Source organism: Bradysia coprophila (genome assembly GCF_014529535.1).
Source record: "Bradysia coprophila strain Holo2 chromosome X unlocalized genomic scaffold, BU_Bcop_v1 contig_39, whole genome shotgun sequence".
NCBI classification, from domain to species: domain Eukaryota; kingdom Metazoa; phylum Arthropoda; class Insecta; order Diptera; family Sciaridae; genus Bradysia; species Bradysia coprophila.
Window position 1 is genome coordinate 1,696,836 of NW_023503329.1, and position 22,249 is coordinate 1,719,084.

At 33.8% G+C, this 22,249-nt stretch overlaps 1 protein-coding gene across 9 annotated transcripts in view; it reads right to left on the bottom strand.

Moving 5' to 3' along the window:
* Nucleotides 1-22,249, bottom strand: part of LOC119069735 (nucleolysin TIAR) — a 524,443-nt gene that overhangs the window by 223,817 nt on the left and 278,377 nt on the right. For 2 of the 9 annotated variants that reach the window (XR_005086389.1, XM_037173869.1), the window contains exon 1: nucleotides 7,909-9,462. The exons of 2 other annotated variants lie outside the window; for them this stretch is intronic. Coding sequence is in view for 6 of the 7 variants with exons in the window: in XM_037173869.1 (XP_037029764.1) it covers nucleotides 7,909-8,134 (226 nt within the window). In the remaining variant the exon portion in view is untranslated. Of the gene's footprint in view, nucleotides 1-7,908; nucleotides 9,467-22,249 lie in introns of those variants that run through there. 5 more of the 9 variants (XM_037173866.1, XM_037173868.1, XM_037173872.1 and 2 more) reach the window with 5 other exon arrangements.

The following is a 22,249-nucleotide window of genomic DNA, read 5'->3' on the forward strand; positions in this document are numbered from 1 at the left end:
TATGTGCTCCGACTTGTATGGACTGGCCATACCTACTTATCTACTTTCATTGATTACATACTCGGAATTCGACGAAGGAAATTCATACTTTATTCATGATAAATAGACGTCCGGCAAAACTAAATGAGCCTTTTGTTAGCCCATTTGTAAACTCGTCAGATGCTTCACAATTCTGTGCTTTCGTAGAATCGCGTGAATCGACAATAGAGCTCCACACTTTCCGACAAGCTGGCATGTTCTGTATCACAGATTTCAGTACATTGTTTAAATGTTGAGCAAATCGAATGTCGTGATGACTCGGAAATTCTAAGCTCTGGATTCCAATTAGCTTTGCGAAGTCTTGAAGTTCTTTTGTGCGGCATTTGGAAGTACGAAAAAATGTCAAGCAGGCAAGCACATTCGATTTCCATATACCAAGCTCTGTGACTGATTTGAACAGATCCTCCATCGCCAAGTCTGATCTGTGGCAGAAACACCAAATAGTGAGTATTTTCCGATTCAATTCTATTTCAAGTAATTTCCACAGTCCACCATTCCTCCCAGTATTAGCCTTCTCGCCATCCGTCGTAACCGAAACCAATTTTTGACGATCAAGTCTTCCAGTGTTAAGTGTTGTCATAACAGCTTCACATAAACCTAATGCTCCCTTTTGCTGCGGTTGAACTATGTTTAGGAACGCTGATCTCAGTACACCATCGGGCTCAATCCAATAACAGCAAACAAATTTGTTATCCGATCGTGAGTAGTCAAGGCTGCCGTCAACTTGAATCGAGTAACAAATGCTGTTGTTGATTGTCCGACTGCACTCTTTCTATCTCCAATTCCGAAACTATTCCAAGCATTTCCGAGTACATCGTTGGATTTCTGTACCGTAAAATTGTCTCAGAAGGTGCAAAAGCTGGTAACATGGTGTCGTGCCCTTGAAAATATTTGAAAAATTGAAATCTTTCATTTTGTGGAATCGAGAAACAGAACGACATTTTTTCGAGAGATACGACTAAACGCATCGATTTAATTCTTATTAGACTATTAGAGTAATTTCATGTGTGGCCTTCCGATCGCAAGTTCCATAGATCATGTTGAATTTTCGCTTTAGCTGCTTCTTCGTGGCTCTTTCCTTCAATGTGCGCAACGACACGCTGCAGTTTCTCTTGTGAATCCACTCTCATTCCATTTGCAATTGGAACCAATCCAGTCTTTTACAAATGTATGCTTTTGTGTAACGCTTGATGTATTGCACTCTATTTCATTATGAATAGGCAATCTGGTTTTCAATTTTATCTAACTCTCAAAAAGACTTCGTTTATAATTTTTTTTATAAAGAATTTGGACATAAAATAAGAGGCGGGGGACGTGGAGGACAGGAAAGGGCGCTGGAGCACCTCAAAGGGCGTCTGGTGCACTTTTACCCCAGCGATATATGTTATTTTAGGCTCTTACTGACTACTACCCGATAGCAAATATTTTACGTTTTGAGTGGCGCTTTCATCGAACAGAGTGCGCGCGGTCTGTGATGATCAACTCTCTTGCTCTATGTGTAGAATCATATCAACTGACATGAGTACTGAGAGTATAACTGATGAGTTCAGGACGGCATGATTCATGGTATAACAATCGTGAAGCATCACTCAGAAAAGTGCTTCACTTCACATGCTCTTAGAGCAGAAGGGGGTTGCGAACCATTTTCTATGTTCTGGGGGTGAAATGAGTCCATAAATCCATGAAAACAGATGACGGTTCATTTTTAGTTAAAGTCAGAAGTGCAGAAGACCCTCGGTTAAATTTGGTAGATTATCGACGTAGGTTTGATGATGTTTTCCATGAATGTGTTTGTGATGTTTTCTCAAGGTGTGTTTTCCTTTCTATTTCTTTTCTTAATTGTTAAAACAAACGAAGTACAAGATATTTTATCAATCCAATAATTTCAATTTCAATTGGTTTATAATTATTAATTTTCCAGTCAAAAAAAAAGTTCAAAAAAAATTAAATAAATAGAAATAACGAAAACGAAAATTTTCAAACATTAATATTGAAAAGTGGTTGCAAATGATTATTGATTAATATGTTCTACTCAATTGTTTTGCTACACATACAAAAAAAAGACCGCTTCCTCACTCACTCGCTCCCCCACATTCCATTTCGTTTTCTCTCTCACTCACTTATATCCTATTCCCTCCATCCATTACCTTCACCAAAAAACCAATTTAACATTGCAAAGTCAATAATAATATCTTGCTGTTTACACAAAATTTTGGTTGAAGTTTTTAGCACGAAAGCATTTTGTATTCCATAATATTGTACTGTTTTTCAATTGATGATTATTTATGTATCGTTTATTTGATGTATACCAAAAATGTAGTACTATATACACATGGATAGATGCTATTTGCATTATGCTAAACGTATAGGTGATTGATTTAAATGAATGAAAATAATCAGAATATTATTTTTGGATAGAAAGTAGAAAATTTTACCATCATAGTGGGTGTGCAATCGTGCAATTATTGCAATCAATTTTTTGTTTTTCAGTATTTTACTAGCGTATGCAAACAGAAAGAATAGAATGCATAATATTGTCCTTGGGACTCGCCCTTTCATACATTGTACATACTCAGTCGATATGACCGCAATCGTTGTATAGCCAATTAACCACGTTCTTGGAAATGTGTTAGTTTTGATTGAGCGAAACGATTCGAATTGAAGTAACAGGTACGATTGCTCACAGACAATTTCCATAGAAAAGAAATTGTTTTTTTCGGTATAACATTAAGGGAATGTCTATTTTTGTGGGTTTTTTCTCTCTCTAGATTTTTTTTTTTTCGTTTCGTAAAGGGGTAAATCAAGGTTATGGAATATTAGGTTCCATAATCAAATAAATACACGTTTGAACACGAAAATTGTTGTAACGGTATACGGTTAATTGAGCTGTCAACTGTAAGAAATTATGACAGGCTCAATTTTCTTTTGGATTGCCTTTTATATTTGTAAAATTATTTATTTTCTTCTTCTTCTTTTCTTTATATTTTATTTTCATTCTATTATTGCATGTTCAACGAAGAATGAAAAATGGTATTGTTCACTGTATTACAGTTTGTTGTTGTTGTTGTATGTTTCGAGATTTGATTATGTGGCATATTGTGGATCCCGACGAATGTCTGTAGAAAATGTCGTTTCTCGGAACAGACAGTTTTCTTAATTAATCGGAGATGGATTCAAATTCATAGATTTCTGTATTAAGAGACAACATGCAAAAATATACTGAGAGGGATAGGCGACACAATGAAATCAGTCGCAGACGCATCATTTTATAATAATGAGAAACGGAAAGATGTATACTTATCGTTGAGTCTACATCAATCTAATACTTGGCGATAGAAAAGCATCCGCTATCTGCAATTTCTTAAATTTGCGAATTTGAGATTTTTAAGACTCGGAAACAAACTGCGTCCAACGAAAGTCAATTGTTACGTTTATTAGGTATGCAGTTCACATTAAGTCTTTCAGATGTGTTCTGAGATATAAGTGTTACCGACGACGGGTAGACTAATCACCAGAGACTAATTTTACGAAACATTTTTCTGATAATTTCTCAAATTTCCTCTTTTTTCCTAAATATTCCAATTTTTTTCTCTAATTTTTCAATTAAAAAAAAATTCAAAGATTTGAGAAAATTGTTATTTGGTAACTTCTTCAAATGTTGCTCCTGAGAATTGTATACATACTGAAGCTACGCAGATCATTTGTTAAAGAACTACGTTTTTGAAAATAAATGAAATGAACACTTTCATCTGAGAAAACATCTGAAAGACCTAATGTGTACCGCAGTACCGCATAATTAATAATAAATAATCGTTGCTCATCACATAAATCAAAGGAAGTCAAATAAAAGGTGTTGCAACTAAAATTCATAAATTTCTTTTGACTGAATATAGCTCATAAGAACCTGGAGAAGTCACATGTTCATTCAGTCATATTCTTTGCACTAAGCCCTCAGGGAAAGCTAGAGAATCTTCTTTGCATTTCTTTTGTTGGCTACGATTAAATGATATCAGTGCCTCACAACCTTCATAACAAGATAGATTTCAAATCAATAAATGAAAACGTACAATCAACATGTGATGTCCTTGTAAGTAAATAGCACCTTTAATTTGAACCATTTCCATTCGTGAATATTGGTCGAATTAATGCAATTTTTATGTTCATGCTCTGTTGTGTTACATTGACGAACAAAAATATTAAAACTGGTGAAGTAAAAGATTTTGCATCAGACAACTTGGTCCAATTGCAATACGGCGGTGATAATATGTAAATCGTGATCGTTGATTAAGATGGTGTTTTTTAAATACTGGATTCTAGTTTACTTTTGATGATATTTTTCCACTAGCTTTCAACAGAAAATAGGTTTGGCTGTAGCGCAGTTTAACCAGCTCTGAGAAAGTGGCTAAATGACTTTACCCAAAACTAATTTTTATTATAAGCTTTCACATTCGTGGTCGTTATTGCGGCTTAACTAAGCATCGATGCCTCTAAGGGCGAGAGAAAAGTTCATAAAAAACCTTTACTCTGTAATATCGAATTTTGGCGCACAATTTGAATTTTCACCGAACAAGTACTTTCTCGTGCCAATATTTCAATAGAGTGATTTAAGTCAAATTAACACCCTGAATAACGCGGAGGTGGATTCTCGTTTGTATAATAACTTTACAATGAGTGAGTGTGTAAATGTTATTGTTAACTAGTAAATAGTTAAATTGAAAGAGCAAAAATAAATAAATCAGCCGCTAGAGAACGAATTTCTTTTTTTTATACCGAGAAAGCCATCGATACCTATAATCATTTATTTCATTAATTCAAACTATAATGCCCCGACAGACATTGGTGTTGAATGGAAAACCAATCACTTCTGATTATCGTGAAATTATAGAGGAACATAATAAATTAGAGCTGCATTCGAGTCGGCGCTTTTTTTTTTTGTTCGAACCTCGACCCGACTTTAATTTGCCAATTATCGTACGACTGTTTGTTGTTCGTTCGTCTTTAAAAGATTTTCTTTTTTTTTCTACACTTTTAATCGGAATCCTTTATTGTTTCGCGGAATTCTATGTTCAATGAAAACATTATATTTTTCTGTCTGTTGTAATTTTCGTTGAAACTTTTTTTTTTCTTTATTAATGAAAACCCCGTTTTTTTATGAGGAAAGTGAATGAATACCATGAACGTGCAACAGCTCGTCGTTTTTGATAGAAAGAACTATTGATTATCTGTTATTGGACAGGAGTAATTCCAGTATCACCATAGAATACTCTTTTATCAACTTATTGTGCCTTTTACATTGCTTCTTTTTTATTGAAACAAATCTTTACGACTAGATGCCCAGTCAGGTCAGGGAATATTTTCGGGAATAAAATTAGCAAAAATTTATTAATTCTAGTTTCTGACAAATCTCTTATAGAATACCATCGAAATGTTCAAGAAAGAAAAACGGAGAGAATTGGTTGTAACGTCTTTTTAGGGAAAAGGAAAAAAGTGTTTGAAGGAAATAAAATTGTAATTCGACATGCTTACTGGTTTAGGAGTTGTTGTGGTTTGTAAGTCAATCCACACAAAATTTGTTTATCAAACAGTCTTGCTGAAATATAGTTTTCCATTGTCACTTCATATTTGAGATTCTGTGATAATTTTCGTTGCAAAATAAATTATTTTCGAAGTTCAGGGGATATGATTTTGAGTATACGTTATGTTGAGAACAACTATCGGACTATAAACGCTTGGACAGAAACGTGTAATTAATCTGACTTTTAAAACAATGGATTTATGCGTATTGATTTCAATTATTGTCAGCGACTAGAGTAACACGTAATATTTTAGCGAATTATAAGAGAAATAAAATGTAAACTTTTATCCTTCTTTCTTCAACAAACAAAATCAACAAAAAGTTGTAAAAAATCAAATTTCATTTTTTTTATTATTCGCTAATGTGATATCTCCTCGAGTCTTTATTGAGCTCGGCTACAACAAAACTCTGCTTTTCAACTTCTTATCCCCATGGATGTAACTTACTATATTTCAGCAGCCATCAGACTTTTGAAAACAAAAAAAATTAACCTTCCGAAATCTACTACTTTATTCCACAACACTATGCCGGTGTTAACATCAATAATAATGAAAAATGGACCGGGATAATTAATGAATTAAGTTTACAGTTTTACTAAGAAATGTGAAAATTGTTAGAAAAATCAACTATTCCTCTACTTCAAACCGCCGATTGCCACCATTTACAAAATCCACACTTCTACGTGGATGTCCAAAAGAATGATTGGCTGTCTCCCAATCACCATATCAACATATAAACAGATTTTGATGTAAGTGTCACTAAACTGAACAAACAGCAGGTCATCAAGTGTTCAAAGTAAGGATAATCAATTAACATACTTGCCGACTCCACATTTCAAATAGCATTTGGCTCATCATCGCCACCATACAATGCTCTTCAAAAGCATCAAGGATATAATCAAAATCTATGCGTGACGGTATAACATAGCCATTCACATAATATTCTAGACACTAGCACACATACACAGATATATCGGCACACATACAGACGTACAAACATACCCACACACATGTACACAAACACTTCGATAAACAGTTTTGATTATAAATAATGATAAACACTTCTTAAGATAGCGAATTATTAAATGATGGATGGATGGATATATTTACGAAGATAAAAGAATGATTACGTTCAATTAGAGTAAACTCATTTTAAATCGAGACATTTTCTTGTCTGTTTCACTTTATTCGGTTTCGCTTTGTTTTCTTATTTTTCAGAAGACAGTTTACCGATCAGGAAGCAGTGAGCAGTGTTGAAAAAATGTCTCTATTCTAAGGGATATGAGTGAAATTCATTTAATTTTCTTTGTTTTTTTTTTTAATTTTGACTTTTCCTAATGTCACACAATTTATCTTTATATAGCATCCGATGAAGCCATATCCAAGATTGTCATTAACGTTTTCCATTTTTTCTTCCTTTTTCTTCGTTTTAACTTTTTATTTTTCCCTTATTATTTTACCGAAGATAATAGGAAAAATTAAATAATTTCAAGTTTCATTATACGCTTTTCTTTCTCTCATTTATTTTTCACTTATTTTTGCTGCTACGGCTTCATATTTGCGAGCTTTTTAAAGTTATGGCAAACTTTTCCCAAACTAACTGATTAATTTTTGTGGAAAAACTATATCGCAGAAGTTTTTCTCTCTCTCCGACTGTAATTTCAAACCAGACCCCGAAAATCCATTAGCTCGCTAATTTCAAAGGATTTTGTTATGTTATCTTGGATATTATTTTCTTGTGCATGAATATATCATACAAAAATTTTCAGTTTCATGGGATAATGTAACTTTTATGTTGTTTTCCTGTTTTTCATTTTATTTTATTTTCTTTTCGCTTTTTTTTTGTTCGTTAACCCCCCACCCCGACATGGAGTTAAGTCAGCGATGTTTATTTATTTAAAATTAATATTATTTTCCTTATAGAAACTTTCGAAGAAGAAGGAGGAAGAAAAAAAAATGGAAACATAGAATGTTTTCAGTGAACTTTCATGGAAAATTCTTAGGAAATTTAATCCGGAAATATTTTAGCAAAATTGTTATCAAATTTCAGTAAAATCAAAGGTTAAATCTTGTTGAGACACTCAACGCCGCTTACTAGTCACAGTTTCTTATAATAAAATTTATTTTGCAGTTTTACGTGTGTCATTAATTTCCTTTTTTTAAATTTTCACAAAGAAACTATCGACCCTGCAACATTTGAAATTTTTGAACAGAAAAAAAAAACTTATTCCAAAACGGCAAAAATAAAGAAAAAAAAAATAATTTCCCCGAAAGAGAAAAGATTTTGATAAATACCTTGTTTGTTATTTGCAGAAATTTGCTGTTGCGATTGCTGTTGTTGCTGGGATTGTTGTTGAGATGTTTGTTGCTGATGGATTTGATGTTGAGGAGTTGTTTGTGGTTGGCTATGCGTTGGATGGATGGCTAGTAGTTTAGCTTCTGGTGGTTTATGTGGACCGACAATTGGTGTCGGTCCCATAGGTATCGGTGCGGGCATCATAAGTGTTTGCATAGCCAACATTTTATAATTTCTGTGATATATTTTTACGGATTATTGTTGGACAATAATCGAAAAAAAATTATTTTATTTTTTTGCTCTTTATCTCTTCTCTTTCTTTGTTGACTTTCTTTCTTTATTTTTTTTTTTGTGCACTAAATCACTAATCACATAGAGTTTACAGAGTTAATTGCACACACAACTTTTTTTTTTTTATTTTCCGAACGACCAACTTAGTGAAACCAGTGCAATGTATTTTGAAACGGAACGAAAACACTTCATGAAACGGTACGGTTTTATTGGGAGAAGACTTATCAAATTTCTGTTTTTCAAAAACTCGATTTTTGTTTTCAACTTTTTATTTTTATTTTGTTTTGGTTAATCAAAGATGCAAAATATACACAAAAGTACCCCACTCAGTTAAATTAATATCGGCATTTACAGTTATCCCAAAACAAAATTTAATTTTTCTTTTTCTTTAGGTTAAATTTGCACTAAGAAGTTAAACGATAACGATTCAAATAAATTAATTCAACCGAAGTCTGTAATGTATAACGTAAACTTTGAAAACGAAACGATCAACATGAATTTACTCAAAAATACGGATATGTCTTTTTACTTCGTCTGTTTTTTTTATTACTTTTTTTTGTTGCTTTATACTGTTCCTTTTTGTGTGTCAAAAATAATATTATTTTTCTCCTCCTTGGATCAAATAAATGTTCTTTGTCTAATCAAATATATAAATGGAAACTCATTCAATCGACACAAAATTATCTGTGCGATGATTTTCTTTGGCGTAATGACCAGTACGTTTTATTTTATTCTTGTTGTTTTAACTTCTCTCGTATTATCTTGTCGACTTTGCGTCTTGCTTGTTTTCAAAAATTTCTTTTTTTCCTTTTTCGGTATAATTTCTTTCTTTTTTGTTGTTTGGTGTAACACTGAGCGAGCCTACAAGCCTAATTGAATAACGTACAGGAACTATACAGCCAAAAGCACACAGGATCCTAACTAAACGTACTAACCGTAAGGCGACACTGCTCTAACTAAAAAACTTTTTCGAATTTCCATTGTACTATGCGATGAAAAGTAACTCCGAGAGATTGGGGAAAATCAACAATATGCGCGCGCTTTCACAGTTGCACAGCACGATAGATGTGACGGGACCGACGACGGGACGCACACGAAGCGAACACGATCGGGTAACAATAAACCGAGTGGAGAAAGGAAAAAAAAAGCTTTTTGTGTATATTTATCCTTTCGGCATTTTATTTATTCTCCAATAAGTACGAGTATGTGTGTCGTTGCGAAAACAAAGAGAAATTCTATTCGGTTTTTTTTCTGTATTATTATTTTTCGCTAGTATGCAATGAAAACTAGAAGAATGAGGAAACATTAAACTCCTCGCTTGGTTGTTGTTGTTGTTTTTTTTTTCTCGTTCTTTATTCTGCTGCTGTTTTATATTATATAGAGTTGGTTCAATGGAAAATTCAGGGCAAACAATAGATAAAGAGCAATCAAATCCATTTTATTTTCACGCTTTAAAGTTAGATTTTAACGCATATTCATTTTGATTTTCCTTTATGATTTGGTTAGATTATTTTAAATGTGTGGTTGTTATTCTCTAAATGAATGATTTCTTACACTTCAATTAGCGAAACCGAACGAACTGTGTTATTGGTCGTTGGGTGTTTGGAAGCGATTTATCGAAAATTGATTCTCGACAGTTTCAGTTCGCTTAGCACAGTGACACAATCATCGTGGTCTAGACTACATTTTTTTATCAAATTTAATTCGTCGAGACGTAGTTAAAGTTTTGGTTGAATTTGACTCGAAATGATTGTTCTTAAAGTTGAATAGTCTTCGGTAGTTGTAAATTGATCATCAAAACTCATTTGCTTTAACAAAAAAGAATTTTTAACTTGATTATACAGTTGGAGAGACACGAATGAATTTGCTCGATTTAAATATTCAAAGGTGTGATTTTGGTGGAACATTCCTTCGGTTTGAGTTATAGCTTCGCTTTGACGAGCGGTTATTTTCGAGGAATTGATTTAACATGAGCTCTCCCTATGGATAGTCCATTAATTGAGACTGTCTACGAGAAGAAAGCCCAGTTTCAATTTCTTTCCTTTTTCTATGGAGGGATTCTTTTGAAAAACAGCCTACCGAAATCGGACGCATTTTCTATTGGAATTTTTTATATGTGCCTAGAAAGGACTTCGACCCTAGTGGCCAAAACCACTTTCAAAAAAATTCTTCGAAGTTTGTGTGGCTGGTCAAAGGTGAGCAAAAACCGAAAAGTTGCAATTTTCTTACAAAAATTGCTCCAGTTACACGAGCCGTACAGGGTCGTGTGGGGTGTCATTAGAAAGGTAATCACATGTACTATTGAGCCGAATAGGGTCTTATTGGGTTTAAAATTCATCAACACTGAAATATGTGCAGTTGAAGTTTTCAACCGAAGACTGACACTGTTCTTACTGAAATTTCTCGAGGTACACAAAATGTACATGGTCGTGTGGGGTATCATTTGAAAGGTAATTTTATGTGCTTTTGAGCCAAATAGAGACTAATGTGGTTTGGATGCATCTATGATGAAATATGGACACTTAAACATTTCAACTTCTTTTTCATCGCATATGTATCCAAACCACATAAAACTCTATTTGGCTCAAAAGCTCATAAAATTACCTTTCAAATGATACCCGACACGACCATGTACATTTTGTGTACCTCGAGAAATTTCAGTAAGAACAGTGTACGTCTTCGGTTAAAAACTTCAAATGCACATATTTCAGTGTGGATGAATTTTAAACCCAACAAGACCCTATTCGGCTCAATAGTACATGTGATTACCTTTCTAATGACACCCCACACGACCCTGTACGGCTCGTGTAACTGGAGCAATTTTTGTAAGAAAATTGCAACTTTTCGGTTTTTGCTCACCCTTGACCAGCCACACAAACTTCGAAGAATTTTTTTGAAAGTGGTTTTGGCCACTAGGGTCGAAGTCCTTTCTAGGCACATATAAAAAATTCCAATAGAAAATGCGTCCGATTTCGGTAGGCTGTTTTTCAAAAGAATCCCTCATGATTTTTTTTGTAATGCAAAATCGAAGTAAACAATGATCTCTCAAATGACAGAAAACGGTTTATGGAACATAATGGAAATTCTTTCCTTAAAATGGTGCAAAATGCCCATGCTTATGAACGATGATCTAACATTTCTTAGAAGTCACAACGTTCGTGGGCATGTATTACGAATAATACGAAGTTAAAAAGTGTTTCCAGATAATATCTGGTGTAGAACTTTGCAACCATGGAGTCTAAAGTCTGCACCAAAGGTAATTCTGAAAGTCAGAATTCGAGTTATTTTCGACCAAGTCAAAAGGACCATAGTCTTCATAGTTGATTAGAGATTTTTCTGTTGAGTCGTTCATCAGTTTGCTTTATTTGTTTTAAATAAACTCATTATTTTTTTCAGCTACATAAATATAGAGTAAAACTACCAAAAACGAGCACTACTGTAACAAGAACCCTGTATTTATTGTCATTTCTTTTGTTCATTCAAACGAACAAAATATAAGACAACAGATTACCTTGGGTGCTCGTAATTGGTAGTTTTAGCCTATGGTCTCTTTATAATGTCCTCTGTAAGGAAATGATTTTTTCGCACAACAAAGTCAGGATGAAAATCGGACTTTACTCATTCGAGAAACATTTTTTTTCGCACTATAGTTTCACTGCCTAAGAGTGTACTGCTACTTTCTACGCAATCCGTATTTAACCAAAATATTAGCCACTCCAACTATAAGCAGCACTAGCCACAAATTCGTTAACCACAAATTCGCATAAAATATTCGATTCAAAACTAAATTCCATAAAAATATTCACTGTCCAAAAGTCACTGATTTGCATGGCGACTAAATAACTTTGTTACCGTCTTTCATTATATTTTGCTGGTCATAATTCAATATGACTAGCACTTTGAAAGCCTCTCCATAGCACATACACACACATAATATGCTTTTTTGATGTCACATTTTAGTGGTATCAGACGCCTGACGGTGCAGAGATTCATGAAAGCGGCCTCAATAACTTTTTTTTTTCAATAACAGATTTTAAAACGAAACCTTTTAGTGAGGAAAACAGACAAGGTAGTGAAAACATATTGAATTTTTTCGATTTTATCCCGACAATTTTGTAAAAAGAGATTGATCGAAATCTGTTGGCACGTGTATGCATAAATTTAGTGGAAGAAACGGTGACGGGAGAGAACTGTCTCTATATGTAACGTACACTTTTTTATGGATTAGCACACATAACGGCTATATACCTGTTAGAAGGGATAGCAAAAATATTCTTTAGAAAATAGTTGTGACGAATACTTTATACGATCTATTTGCTGCCGGGAATATATTTTCCGATAATTTGAGCTAAGTTAATTTTGACACAATTTGTTTGGTACATTTTGGTCCATACTTAGGTGGCCGATGAAAGGTTGAATTTCGAGGGCAATGCATGCGAATAAAGTGAAGTAATTTTTGATTTTCGTACAAAGTTACCGACGACGAAAAACGGACTACGCTAATAGGTTATGGGCCCAGTAGGAGATTTTAAATAACAAACAGAGAATTCGAAGAGAAAAAGAATTACATTAAATTGGATCTCTCCAATCGAAAGTAAATAGATTTACACGAATTACGAAATCCATGAAAATTCACATTGCGAAACCTAATTCCAAAACAATCTTGAGGAAGAAAGACAATGAGAATGATTAGGACAATCAGTAATGAAACATACTAAAATGAAGTGTAATTCTGTGCATGTGCTTGTGTTAGAACATGTTTGAACGCATGTTCTTGCGTTAGAATGTGTCTTAACGGAAGTCATTGCGTTAAAATTGTCTTTTTTTTGTTTCTGGTATCATGCGGTCACACATTTAGGTCATTCTAAGCGAACATTTTAATCTTAACGCACGTCGATCCAAAACAACATATAATATTTGTGGCTGTCGATCAACTTTCGACAGATATTCAAAGCACACATTCAATGCGATACTTTGTTTTGGCTTAACACGCATCGTAATAATGTACTTAAGTGGTAACGCAACTATTTGGATTAAGAAAGTTAAAGCTTACAATTCATGCCATATACTGTGGTAATATCATACATCCTGTCTGGTATAGCAACGTCGTCGTTAAACAGCAAGAAAACGTCAGTTCAATCAGTTTAATCGAGCGCGTAAGATTTAAAAAGAAAAACGAAGTTAACTCAAGGACAATAAACCAATTGACGTATCGAATATATTACGTAAAAGTTCGGAGCACTTATACCACATAAGAAATTCATAAAATTTTATATCAGTAATCACACAACACAACCGGAAAATACTATTACATTAACTTTTATTATATTTTATTAACCTATGAATGTCTAATTTGGAAAATAAAATTAACTGGTGGCATATATATCCACATGTCTATAGAGAACTTCCACTTCTTATCCTGTGTGACAACGAATATTCAACCCCCTTTTTATGCATACGCAAACAGATTACAATGTATTATACCGTTATAAGTTGTTATGATGAAGGTATAGACGACGCCTTTTATCTTCAAGCCGTTATACATTTTGATATTATGACACACACGCGACATCTTTCGAAAATGATTTTATGATAAATTATTTGTTTTAAAATGTTAAAATAAGTAGAGATAATATGAATTACTTTGAAGATGAATAACTTGAATTTGTCATTTATATGTCAGCGTTTTTTTTTGCTTCTTCTGTATTTATTTTAAAGAGAGATGTAAAAGTCGTGTCAAATGGCAACGATATTCCTTTATTTACATTTATACATCCTTCCGGTTGGGTGGCGTGTGTGGGTCAGGCTCTTTTGACGGTGGGTTTATTTTCGTGAGAATAAAAAAACTTCGGGAAGTATTTAGAGCCAAAATATCTTATGACGTTCAAAGGAGTCAAAGGAGTGAAGCAGAAATTTTAGTTGAACCTGCGCTAATCATAAATTTACTCTTACCGCAGGTTCAATCGAACCTCCTGGTTCACAGAAGAATTTTTAGATTTCATAGCTGTCACAATTAAAGTCCAGCTATATTCACGTTTCACTGCTGTCTTACAAAATTAACGGTTACTGCAAACGATTACAATGACATCAGGCAAATAATGTAGCCGACACAAACCAGATTCAATAAAATTTTTGATAAACTATCCAAAAAGCGACTTAATAACTTTGACAATCTCGTGCGACGCGTCATTATTATTTAACGTCCGAATTAGTGTACCGCTTAACAAGAACTGACCCGATCTGTCGATTCGTAAATCAATCGTAACAAATTGACAAACCGAGGGATTTGATCACATCTTAATTACACGACTGGTAGATGGCAATTCTGTCACTTAAAGCTAATTGAAAATGCAATCAAAACTGATTAATGAGATTAACATCCAAGCCAGTTTTTATGAGTGGTTCAGCTGAAAATCAGCTGAAACAAATTTCGGTCTGATTCCATAAGATTCTAATTTTATGAATAACCTACCGTAATTTCGTCTGTAAATATTTTAATGTTTTCAGTTATGCCCTAGCAAAATTATGGAAGCGAATAGTATTGTATACCATGCCTTAGTAAAATTATCCAACAAACAAGTATTATTATACAGTGTGGAGGTATTTTATTCAACCATATGGTAAAAAAGGTGACAAGAGGTCTCCTCCGCACTGTATTGTGATACTCATTTGTTGTATAATGTTGCCATGCACTTGTATAAAATACTATTCGCTTTCAAAATTTTGCTAGGGCATGGTATAACACACGATTTGCTGATCAGAAGACTATTTCATTAAATTTAATTTTTTTGATCGCATGGTCTAATGTTTTGGAGTTTGCTAAGACAAATCGTAAAAAGCTGAAAATTCCAAAGAATCCACAGGAGAAAATTCTCAATTGGTCCTTATCACCTCTGGGTGTTGCTGTAACTATTGCACCGAAAGAATATCAAAAGAAAGTAATTTCAGAAAAGCTGTCTGTACGCCAGTCAACCGACGTACCACCACACCAATGAACAACCAATCCTTATCGCTTTAAAGTCAAAGATCCCACTCAATTTATAAATAGATTTAAGACGCCCTATAGATCCCTTTATATACGGTTAAAGAACACAGCACCTGACCGTACTAAGTTTAATTAATTCTTCATTTTTCTCATATTTTTTTAAACGCAAAAAGTAATCATCTAAAAAGCAAAAAGTCAATAACGAGACACATTTTTAACCTTGGTTAAATAAAAAATATTATCTGCCTTTCCGTCTAGGGAATTAAATTCTGTTGTTCGAATGATTTTTCATATTTGACGGTTAAACGTGTTGATGGTTCATCGTTCAAATATCGATTTTATTCCTTCCGTTTTTTTTTCTTCTTCTCATTTTTCGTTTTAAAATTACCTGTAGATGTGTTTAATCCGTCCATATATATTGGAAGATGGTGTTTATCGTAAATGTATCTCATCTTGCAATAATGTACTCTGTATATCATATTTTTTTCCCCTACCGTTCGCTTTTCCATAATTTCTCTGTTCTGAAGTGATATAACAACCTATCGATACAGAAAAAACTACTGTTTCTTACTTTTTATTATTTATTTTTTTCTCTCCTCAAAGAAATTTCTTCTTTTTTTTCTTCATCGTTTTTTTTTTGTGATACACGACGAGCACTAAACGAGTTGAATGAATAAAAGGTTATGTTGGGAATTCAAAAGCTTGCCTTTAATTTTTCTAAATGTGTCAGTTTAGAATGCCAATCATAGCTTATCGAAGAAAAAAATACACACCAGACAGTCCCATGGGGATGCCACCTTATATATAAGTGCTTACTCTACGATAGATATAGATTGTTAAGTGGTTTTTTTTTCTTCTTCTTCTTTTTCGTGAAATGCCATAGGTACTTGTGAATATGAGAAGATAACAGCTACTGTAAGACATGCATGTGAGAATATATTTCGTGTCTCTTTTCTTTACGGTAAAAATGTAAACATTTCAAGAACTTAACACTGTCCGCTGACCAAATCCCTACAATGGAATTGTACCCGGTGTAGCGGAAACGCTTTCCGAACCATTACAGAGAAAAGTTAACAAAGTAATTACTTTTGCTTTAAGAAAACTTTTTTATCTAGAAACTCAAACTCCTACCATGAGCTGGTCTTTAAAAAAGTCAGATTGCCAGACGCAGATAATAATTTTGAAAGTTACATGCAAAAAACAAAAAAAAAATGTTATTTATGCAACAAGTTGCGAAATGTGGTGGTTTTTGTCACTGTCTTTTCGAACTTAACCTTATTTTTGCGATTTCAATACAAGGAAAAAAGAATTATTTAAATCGGTTGCTTTTTACCACGACAAAGGTGAATACACGCAGGCAGAAGTGACTGATTTCATCAGGGACCTGTAATTTCTAAGTAGGAATATGTAGATTTTGGGAAGTGGAAGTGTTTACGAATAGGAACTTCGTTCAATAATAAGATCGGCAAGCCAATTTAAATCGAATTTGCACCGGATTTCACCTGAAATTCATTGTGTTCATCCTATAAATTCAACTGCTCCCTAACTTCGAAAAATGAACCGCTCCTTCATGTGTGTGGATTTACTCAGCAGACAAACATACGCTGATTTGACATCTCTCAGCAACAACAAAAGCTTTCCCCTTATTCAAATATTCAAATATGACGTGGGAAAAATGTGATGGTAGATCTATGAGACCCCAGTGTACTTCGTACGCGTCTTAAAAGTAGAAAATTTGCATTTAAGTTAACTTGAGGATTCTATAAATTTTAATTTGGATCAAGAAAGTTTCTGATTTATTTTAAATATCGATACAGATAGGCATGATTGTACGTTAGGTTAAACACGAATTAATCCTAAACAATGTTCCCTTAAGTCCCATGATTGTCTTTTGTATGTATAACAAATTAATTTTATTTATTTAATGTAAGATGAGATTTTACGTATTTAAAATCAGCTGAGGCTGCCACGTGTAGTGTGGCGTACGTAAATGTGTAGGATGGTTGGTTCCGGATTTACGTTATTGTATTTAGTCGTTTTCCGATAAATGTTGAGGTTTTAACAGGAAGGAAACTGTCGTCGAATTAATACGAAATTACTACGGGAGAATTTATTGATTTTACATAATTTTTCAACGTCCACACACAAAATTGTCGCTTCATTCTTGGCTATTTGTTATTGACTTTCTGTCTTAAAAATGAAATAGAATGTGATTTTAAACAATGACTCATTTCTTGTAATCTGTGACCTAAGAGCAATTGTTTTAGACAATGCTGGAGGAGGTGTGGTCTGAGAGGCTGTTCTTCGTCAAGATAACATATTGTCACCAGGAATCCGAAAATAGTTATTATGACCGAATCCAAAGTCATTAGTAAACATATTCAGTGCTAAGCGTGACTATTTCAAAAATGCCGCCATGACAGGCAGATACATCTAAATACTGGTACCCGATTTGTCTGATCACTAGAATTTTCAATTCTCGCATTGTCCCAGTGAATCGTTTATCTCGAAAACGTCAGATCAGGTGGAGATAAAATGCGAAACAGAGACTTGAACCAAAATAACGACAAACACAACTACAACTGAAACCTTATAACGACAAGAATAATTGGACTCTTCATTAACTTATATGAAAATGTCAATCCAATGATATTGTTTTGAAACACTTAAAATCGTCCACAGCTTTTACAAAATGTTTGAAAACAAAAACAGCGTACACAAATGCGTTACTTAAATCCGTTCATCAGACGACGTTTTAATTTCACTCCAATCAATAAAACAAAATCCTCTGTTAGCTCTTTTATGCATCGTAAAAACATAATTTTCATATTTTATTATATCGTTTCATCGAACGCAAACAGTTTTGTTTTAATGAGTAATTGGATGACATCTGAAAGCTTTGACACGTACAGCTTAAAAATCACTCAATGGGGCCAACATAAATAATATGCAAACGTAGTAATGTGGATGCATTACATTATATGAACGGCTGGTGGATGTTGCGGGAAATGGTTAGTATTCAGCATAATGGATTGGATACATCGTTAGTGAAATATGTAAATAAAAAGTTTGCGCAAATGAACGTACTTATAAATTCGAATGTAAGAGGCCGTGGTCTAAATAAAAAGTCAATTTTCAAAGTCTAAAAAAACCTTGGAGTGACTGATTGCAATTATATGTTAGCTTTTAAGAGCTTTCGTGAGCTTTAAGGGTCTTTTGGGTTTCATTGGAAAAGTGTGAAAGATTTCATTGGAATCGAAAAGCAACTCATAGCTCTAGAAAGCTACACTGAAAAACAGTGCCTATTTTTCAAAAAATTGTAAAAGTTTCTAAAAAACCTTTCTATAATTTCTAAAAAAGAATTTAAGAAATTCTAAGTATTTTTTAGAAATTACAGAGAGGAGACGATTCGTTGTTTCCGCTTGATGATTCGTTCTTTAAACATGTGAATTTAATGTCACCTAGCATCCACACCATTAGTCGTATAAATTTATACGTCAGAGAGAGCTTTTTTCTCCTTTGTTACGATCTGCCAGTTTTTCTATTTTGCGATTTAGTATGGAAATGAAAACTAAAATTGTGATATCTTTGCTGTTTTAAGTGGTTTTTCATATTTTTTTGGACCAAAATGTTTTAAAATGTGTTTGGAATCGACATTTTTTTCTGTTTTATTATTTTGTCCCAAACACACTTTAAAACATTTTGGTTCAAAAAAATTTGAAAAACCACTTAAAACAGCAAATATATCTCAATTTTAGTTTTCATTTCCATACTAAATCGCAAAATAAAAAAACTGACAGATCGTAACAAAGGAGAAAAAAGCTCTATCTGACGTATAAATTTATACGACTGATGGTGTGGATTCTGTGGTCTTAAAAACAAGCTCAAAGCTCTAGAAACCTTACACACTGAAATGTTTCATTATTTTCGCTTAATACAACAGTCATACCTTAAACATGTGTACTAACAGACACCGAGCATTCCCGTCAGAGCTCATCAATGATGATGAATGAAACTCATCGATAAACAGTAAAACGGCTAAGCCGCGAGCTTTAAGCTCGGAGCTTACAATCGATATAAATTTGAAAGTTATAATTTATTAGCGCCATAATTAGCGCTAATGGGAATCGAGCTGTTATACATATCACATAATTATCGCACAAACGTTCTTCAATTTTTAATTTCCCGATTTCCCCTCGACAACCGTTCCACGAAAACAACCCCGGTGCACAGTCCTTTCACTGCACATAGTGGTGATTTGTAAATATTAATATATTTAAATAATTAATTTGGTATTGAATTTGCATAACGGCTCAGCCAGCTCAGCATTACACATAAGCATTAAATTGATTTTTTCATTTCATTTCATATTTGTTATTATCAGTAAAACCGGTGTTCTGTAATAATGCAAACAAATTAGGAATAAAAAAAAAATAAATAAAAAAATTACAATAACAAACTTACCAAAACATAAATATTTTATTAAAGGAAACAACATTTTTCAATTAGTTCCTGTCTGGATAATACGTCATATATGGTATGTGTTGACTTTGCCATTGCTTTCTCCATTTTTATTATATATTTATCGGAAATGATGTTTCAGTTTTTGGTTTAAAAATAATACTTGCAGGGTATTGGTTTCAAAAATGGATTTCGCTAAAAATTGCTGCTTCCGGAGTATAAATGGTCGGGATTTTTATGATTAGTTTGGAAATATTGTTAGTTGAAAGCTTTTCTTCCTTTCGTTCATTTTTCCAATATTTTTTTTTCGCTTTGTTTTGTTTGTAATTTCTTTCTTTCGCTTTTATCTGTACCAAGTTGTGCCATTTCCTGTAGACTTGATTATAGTCCATAAACTTAAACGCTCTCATATAAGTTACGCTTGAGGAAATGAATATATAGGTTAAAAGGTTATAACTGTTTCTTGGATATTTCGTTATTAAATAAATTATTTTTATTTGATTCCATTTTTATTTGCTGTGTATCACTAATATTATACTAGGAGGTACGGGAAATTGTCATATTTGTTAATAACTTGGAAGAATTCGCATAAGATAATAGTGAAATTTATTAGAGATAAGGTTGACCTTCAAAAATGTGGAGTCATGCACGTACTGTGCTTTACGTGATTAGGCAATGTAAATGCATATTTCATATGAGCAATGCACCATGTACATTGCTGTTACACGTAAAAATTCTTATTAGATATCTCTAACCCGAATCGCTTTTTTCTGGTTGTTAAACACCTCTCTAAATTACTTAATTTCAAAGCTTAACTAATTTTTGATAGAAGCTTGTGTACGTGTACCCGTACACATTTCTATTCGATCTACAACGTAAATTTAATTTCCCTGGGTCTTACCGACCTATAAGAGAACGCGAAATAGAGAGACTTTCTTTGGCTTTTAGCTCCTTTTCATTGTCCTAAAATGCCCTCGCATTCGCTACTCGCTAATCAATTCATCAGAAAAAATCAGATGCAGTTTCGACATTTCACGTGCTATCAACAAGCTTTAAACGGCTACCACTACAACGGATATGTGTGTGTGTGTAAATTTACTCCACATTTACCAACATTACAGTAGATAAAAGTGTGTTTTTCTTCGCCTGACACTTATGTGTGGATCCCCGAGACGTAACCCGCTATTACTTGAGGTAATAACTATTATGGTCCTGTAGTAGTATAGCTAACATTACGTTTCTAAACGAGCGAGGGTATTACAGAAAGGTAATGCTAATGTTACAGAAACAGATACATATATATCATTTTATTGTGTAAGTGAAAACATAACAAACAAGGCATCAGAACAGTCGGAGCGTTTGCTGCGACTTAGCCCCGTACGACCCGTAATCCTATTTCGTCCGTAACCATAATACGTCCGTAGCCGTAATACGCCCGGAACCCTAATACGTCTACAACCCTCTAATGCGTCTGTTACCAAAATGCAAGTCAAGTTGGGCATGGTCTTTACTGAAAGTGTTCATTTTTAAAATTGCGCACAGCGCAATTACGAAAGCCCGTACGAAGTACCTCGAAAATAAAACCAACAATTTACGATATTATTTTAGAAACCCAAAATTTTTTGCCAACTTTCTATTGGGTATTCAATTATCTCTCAAATGAAACAAAAACTAGCAAAATCGGATGAGATTTACTCGATTTATGTGCAAAAAACACTTAGGGCCGAGTAGCGGCCTTAGTCCAAGGGCCCAAATTTGAAACTTTTTTCGCCACGTTCTTTTCGGTATTCAATTACCTTCCATTAAAAACTAAATCTAGCAAAATCGGATGAGATTTACTCGATTTATGTGCAAAAAACACTTAGGGCCGAGTAGCGGCCTTAGTCCAAGGGCCCAAATTTGAAACTTTTTTCGCCACGTTCTTTTCGGAATGATGGCAAAAAATGTTTCAAATTTGGGCCCTTGGACTAAGGCCGCTACTCGGCCCTAAGTGTTTTTTGTACATAAATCGAGTAAATCTCATCCGATTTTGCTAGATTTAGTTTTTTATGGAAGGTAATTGAATACCGAAAAGAACGTGGAGAAAAAAGTTTAAAATTTGGGCCCTTGGACTAAGGCCGCTACTCGGCCCTAAGTGTTTTTTGCACATAAATCGAGTAAATCTCATCCGATTTTGCTAGATTTAGTTTTTTATGGAAGGTAATTGAATACCGAAAAGAACTTGGCGAAAAAAGTTTAAAATTTGGGCCCTTGGACTAAGGCCGCTACTCGGCCCTAAGTGTTTTTTGCACATAAATCGAGTAAATCTCATCCGATTTTGCTAGTTTTTGTTTCATTTGAGAGATAATTGAATGCCGAATAGAATGACGGCAAAAAAAGTTTCAAATTTGCGCCCTTGGACTAAGGCCGCTACTCGGCCCTAAGTGCTTTTTGCACATAAATCGAGTAAATCTCAACCGATTTTGCTAGTTTTTGTTTTATTTGAGAGGTAATTGAATACCCAATGGAAAGTTGGCAAAAAATTTTGGGTTTCTAAAATAATGTCGTAAAGTGTTGGTTTTATTTGAGAGGTACTTCGTACGGGCTTTCGTAATTGCGCTATG